A 6,135-nucleotide genomic window follows, 5' to 3' on the forward strand; every position below is an offset into this window, starting at 1 on the left:
GGATGTGCTGTACAAGGTTGAATGGGCCTCTAATTGGGAGCAGGTGTGGTACACAGTGCAGTAATTACAGTGTTGGTGGAGGTTATAAAGCAACGGTTCTCAAACCGCCATGGTCTCCTATATTAGGGCCGATTCATTCTCCTATTTTAGAGCCGAATAAAAGTCGGTTCGGCTCTGTATAGAGCCTACAATTTGACGTCATTTGAGGTGCGGGGGAAGGGCGGGTATACCGTCCTAAAGTCGGCTCTTCGGTGCTACTGAAAATTCCTGACGAGCCGAAATCATTTCGGCACTACAGCGCCGAAAAACAGCGGTAGAATAGCAGTATGAATCGGCCCTTAGGGTCCATTTGGTTCCATACTGTTGGAGTTACAGTCTTGCAAGGGTCCATTTAGACACGCCCCCTAAAGGAACGCCACCGAGTACCGGAATCCACTTTGAGAACCACTGTTAAAAAGAATAGAAAAAAATTGTATTTAAATTTATTTACGCAAGCAAAGTAAAAAAGTATCTCAAACTTGTATTGAGAAAACGATGCAGTGAATGTACAGATACGGCTGAATAGTGCTCTAATTGGGAGCAGGTGTGATGTACAGTAATTATCATGAGACACACGATCACTCGGTTCAGTGGGGAGGTAACGAGACATGCATGAGAGAGAGAGAGAGTTTAATTCAGCCGCTGAAGAGAGTTCAAATAGACGGCGTTTGGTTCCCATTGGGCCCACTCTTCACACAGCTAAATTAACACTGAGCGGTCTTTGTAATGTGCCGTTATTAATTCAATTTGAAGAAACCTTGTATGTAAAAATGTGTGTGAAATGAGTGGTGCAACTCCGTGTGGGGGGTCCCCGGGAGGTCCCCGGAAGTTCCAGGACCCACAGGGCCACACGGCCAGGGTGCCGGCCCGGTTCCGGCGAGCCGCCCACCCCCAACGTCCGAAGCGGTACACCGAAAGCTACAACATGACGTAGTCACAACTCACCACTATGGGGCAGCAGTGGCCGAACGGTTTGCGGAGCGGTCTTGATATCGGAAAGGTCGCTAGTTCGTATCCCCGGACCGGCACGTTAAAGAAATTACCACCGCTGAAGTGCCCTTGGACAAGGCATTGAACCTCTACCGTGAAATGTTCTATGAGCAGGGCCTGGCTGTAAACAAGTTCTTGAGCTTATAGTCCAGTTACCCTGGGTAAACATATAGTACCTTTCCTTTCCTTTTTAGTCACCACAACTGGCTCACACAACCATGCGTTGTCTTCATGAAAAACTGTACGAATAGGCCTTTAGTATATATGTCTAACAAACTACAGTATGCACCCCCCCCGCTCTAGAACAATGGAGTCATTGAGTCACCCCATGATGGATTCCTCCTTCAGATTTGGTTTCACGGAGGGCTTTGTGGGGCCTGGGCCTTTAAGCCGGCATGTCATCGATCTGGAATACCTAACCGCTCTCCTGTGGGTGGGAAGTAAACTAGAAGTGCATTTACTCGAGTACTGTACTCAAAGGGAATATATGAAAACTGTATGAAAAAAATAATGAAAAAAGGCCCCCCTCACGCATTAGGATTTCTTCCTTCTAATGCAGCTATAATATCGCTTTACGTTTCGAGGTCACTTATAGTATTTTTTATAAACATTTTGATTTGAGCCTCTAACCTTTTACTCTACTACAATTATTTAAAAAAACTTTGCACAGATATAGACTATTACAGAACACACATTAACCACTAGAGCGCTATTTCTTTCCCCCTAGATATTCAAAGACTTAGACAGCCGATCTACACGTTTACAATGTGTTGCATTATTATGAGCTTGTTTTTTGTCTTTTGGGGGCTTTTCTGGCTGACAGAATGACATGAAACAGGGAGTGAGAGAGACAGGGAGTGAGAGACAGGGAGTGAGAGAGACAGGGAGTGAGAGAGACAGGGAGTGACACACAGCAAAGGCCGTCGGGCTCAGGGATCAAAATTGTGACTCACTGTCAGGTAGGGCAATTAAGCAATTAGTCGACTAGTCGACTAGTAAATCCACTAGTCGACCTTGTTGGTATAGTTGAGTAGTTGATGAGAAAGAAACAAAAGATATATTTATCTTTTCCAATTTTGTAGGCCTCAAGATCAGGTAGATTGTAGTTATATAGTCACCAATGTACACAGTTTCTAAATGTACAAATATTTATTCCCAAAAGATTTAGTTTTTTTTACATAATAGGTAGTTAAACAACTAGTCTAGTAAACTAGTCAACTAGTAAAAATCACTAAAAGTGAATGCCCTACTGTCAGGTTGCATGATTAGAGCCTTATGTGGTATGGTGAAGACTAAAGAGAAGGAAGTCAGGTTTGGCTCCAATGGTGTTTTCTTTTATTTAAAACACCATAAGTTATAAGACACGACGTTTCGGCCCTTCACTAGAAAAACGGACACATTTGGACAATTTGTAGTAGTTTTGGATAAAGCCCTTTTTACTTTGTAACAGAGCAAATTTCTACATTCAAGTAAAAGGAATGAGAGTACTTCCACCAGTCCTGTGTGCCTGCTGTGCCTTTAAGCCAGTGTGTCATCATCGCTCTTTAATACCAATGCTCTCCATCGTGGATCCCGCCGGTCGTGAAGTAATGAACGTGACGTACGGTACGGTACACCGGTCGTATACAGCACTGTCAGTGCCTATTCATAACTAGCAACTTCCACATTTAGCTTGTGCCGTGCATGGCGGTGTCCCAAAGTGCTCGCGCGTCTCAATGAAGACACAGAGAGGCAACGGGGACGGAGTTAGAATGTATCGGTAGGCCTACAAATTATACATGAATAGGATATAGTTGAATGTATGCTATAGCTCAGTGGCCTTTTGCGGTTATAGTCAGTGTGTCTGCCATGACACTGCGATGTCGGGGGTTCCATCACCAGCATCTGCATGGTGCCTCGCACAGTTCTTGGCGCCCAACATCAGGGGTTGGACTCATGGGCCCCTGTGGCATACTTGACTATTACTAGAGTCATGTCCAGGGTAGTCAGGGGTTAGACTGGACCCCTGTGGCATACTAGAGTCATGTCCAGGGATAAAATCCCGCTCTACTCAGACACTTTTATATATAGTTTCAGGCGTGTGCTGGGTGCAGATTCCAAAAGAACATATATAGAAAATGAATTAAATCCGCACATCCAGTCGAGTAAGAGTCTTTATTAATAAAGAATGTGCTCCGCAGCAGCAGTCACAGCAGACAGACAAACGCGTTTCGGCGCGCAGGCCTTTCGTCAACATTTTGACACTGGGTTTTATTCATTTTCTATACTAGAGAGTCATGTCCAGGGTATAGTCAGGGGTTGGACTACCGCACGCACGCATGCACATTCACATGGTAGGGCTGTGTTAAAGCTATACAACTAATGATGTCCTGACCTATGCATCCTACTTATTTGATACTGTTTCATAATTGCAGTCAGTCCCTTGGGAGGCTGTGTGGTTTGTGCGGTCGTGGCTTTTCAGAGGTATGACCTTTCCTTACACAACACAATGCCCTTTGAGACGTATATAACGAGACGACAAGAGAATTGTATTACAAACAGAGGACAGGAGTTTCTTCCTCTGATCACTGTTTTGTTTTCGAACTATAGTCCCTTATATTATCCGTTAAATCAGTGGCTCTCAAAGTGGGGTCCGGCCGCATAGGAGGCCTTAAGTATGTTTCACCAGTTTCAATTGAAACGGGCCTCCACCCTCAGGGGGGGCCTCCACCCTCAGGGGAGGCCTCCACCCTCAGGCTCAAGCTCCAACTGAACGTTAGGCGTCAGTCAACCTCCGCCACTCTTGGCCCTCTCTCTCTCTTGCTCACTCACTTGCTCTCTCCCACAATGTTAATGGTAATGTTACACCTATTTTATGTAAATAACATGGTAAAATGTGCGGCATTGGGAGGTAAAGGGGAGACACTTTAATTGTGAAGGGACGACAATTGCTAATTGTCGAGAGTAATGGCTGCCATAGATCCATACTTCCCCAATGAAGTAATACATATAGCAATATAGTTCAAAGGGTGCAGATGAAGAACAGATGCACTAATTGACGTCGTTAAGGCGTACATGGCAACAGTTTGTGTCTCGTGTGATGTCACACCAGAAGATATAAGATGATGCACCGTGTTGAAAATGACTGTAGACGTCAAGAGAGAGAAGTGAGCGAGATAGACAGACAGAGTGATGTTGTCTTGGACCGTTTCCAAAGCAGGAGCACCAGAGCGAGCCTGTCATGCTGCTGTAGCAGTGCGGAACAAACTGTATTCCTTTGGAGGCTGTGATGGATCGAGGCTCTTCGGCAACATGGAACAGATGGATGTCCATGTCTTAAACACAGTGTATTTACGCTGGAAGAAGTTACCTCCAGTGGAACCTGGAAGAGGAGACGGTCACCTTGAGGTTCCATCCAGGCGCTGCGGCCACACAGCTGTGTTGGTTGAAGATACAGTCTACATCTGGGGAGGCTATCCTTATTACTGCAATGTGCTTTATGCATTTGATGTTGACTCCCACAGATGGTTCCAAACCAGGGTTTCTGGGACTGTTCCAGAGGGGTGGAGCAACCACTCAGCCTGTGTGTTGGAGAAGGTCATGTTTATCCATGGAGGAAACACCGAGCTGACTAGATACACTAATGACATTTACAAGTTGGACACCAGCACAATGTTCTGGACTTTAATTAACACCAGAGGAACTCCACCTCCTGATTCATCAGCTCACTCTGCTACCATCATTGGTACCAAGATGTTTGTATTTGGGGGCAATGGGGACCAGGAGGTCTACAACAGCATCAGAGTGTTTGACACAGAGACAAACACCTGGCTGGACACACCTTCTGCACAACTTCTACCAGAAGGACACTGCTATCATTCAGCATTTATCTACAATGGAGAGCTGTACATATTTGGAGGCTGGAAGTTTAACCAGACCTTCAATGATGTGTGGAAATTCAGTCCAGAGACCTTCTCCTGGAAGAAGGTTGAGCCCAAAGGGAAAGGACCATGTCCAATGTATGGTATGTGCTGTTGCATTGTGGGAGATCATATCATCTTCTTTGGAGGATACAAAGGAGATCAAACTATGTGTAACTGTGATGAGCTGTTCATCTTAGACTTGAGTCCTTGTCTTAAGACGTTATGTAAGCTAGAAGTTATTCAGTACGCTCTGGACCAATCAGAACTCCCACACGACATCAGGTGGGAACTGGCAGCCATGGCAACCAATTCCAGACGAAGGAACAGCAGAAAGATCAAGAAATGATGTATCAACATCTCATCCCACCTGATGGTGAGCCACATCTCAGCATCACTTACTGAGATTCAAACCTCAGGAGACTCCTTCTCTCCAGACAGGCTCTCTAACCATTCAGCTAGGCATCAAACAATGACAATTGTTTCCGTCCAACACAATGCGGTGGAGACATAAACCGTGTCTGTATGTTCCAAACTGAACACGGTGGAACTCTCTTTATTGTATATTTATTGCTATGGTCTTTTTTTATTTAAAGGACCAAGCAGTGCTGAAAAGACTTGTTATTGTTTTTTTCCCCTTCTCCTTCTGCCAAAATATGGCAGTTTTGGCTGAACCGTGCAGTCGGTTTTAACGAAAAATAAAAAAGATTATATCGGCCTACAGAAAAAACTAAAATCTTAAAGACTATCTGGTACACAGCAAGCTAAAAGGAATCAACACATTTGATGACAGGGACAGGGACGACAGGATGAGGAAAGGTGTTGTTGCTAAATCAAGAGTAATGGCTGTGTGTGATATAACAGTCAAACTATTCGTATTAATATACGGCTGTATCAACAAAATTATGTCATAGGTATATGGGGGCCTCATATTTGGTCTTGAAACGGGCCTCAAACGGGCCTCCAGATTCCTAAGGCCGCCCCTGGGTCCGGGGCTCGCTGCAAGTGGTCCTTGAGATGGTTCCAGGGGGTCCCAAACAAAAAGTGTTTAATGTAGCATCAAAATCATTTGAACCTCTTTTGCCGTATTTTATATTTTGGCTATTTTTTTGCGTCGTGACCTTTTTAGGGTGAAAAAAAATAATTACACAATAATAAAATAATACTAATGTATACTTTTCAACACAAACCTTCTCTTTTCAGATGG

General features: G+C 44.5%; 1 protein-coding gene across 1 annotated transcript; it reads left to right on the forward strand.

The window, feature by feature from the left end:
* Positions 1–4,320: 4,320 nt before the first annotated feature.
* On the forward strand, positions 4,321–5,277 carry LOC308320795 (kelch domain-containing protein 3-like; the record flags this gene model as incomplete). Its single annotated transcript, XM_080771472.1, has 1 exon — positions 4,321–5,277. The coding sequence occupies one exon, from the start codon at positions 4,321–4,323 to the stop codon at positions 5,275–5,277; it is 957 nt and encodes a 318-aa protein (XP_080627598.1).
* Positions 5,278–6,135: the final 858 nt, after the last annotated feature.

Source organism: Protomyctophum bolini (assembly GCF_963924005.1).
Source record: "Protomyctophum bolini genome assembly, chromosome: 1".
NCBI lineage: Eukaryota > Metazoa > Chordata > Actinopteri > Myctophiformes > Myctophidae > Protomyctophum > Protomyctophum bolini.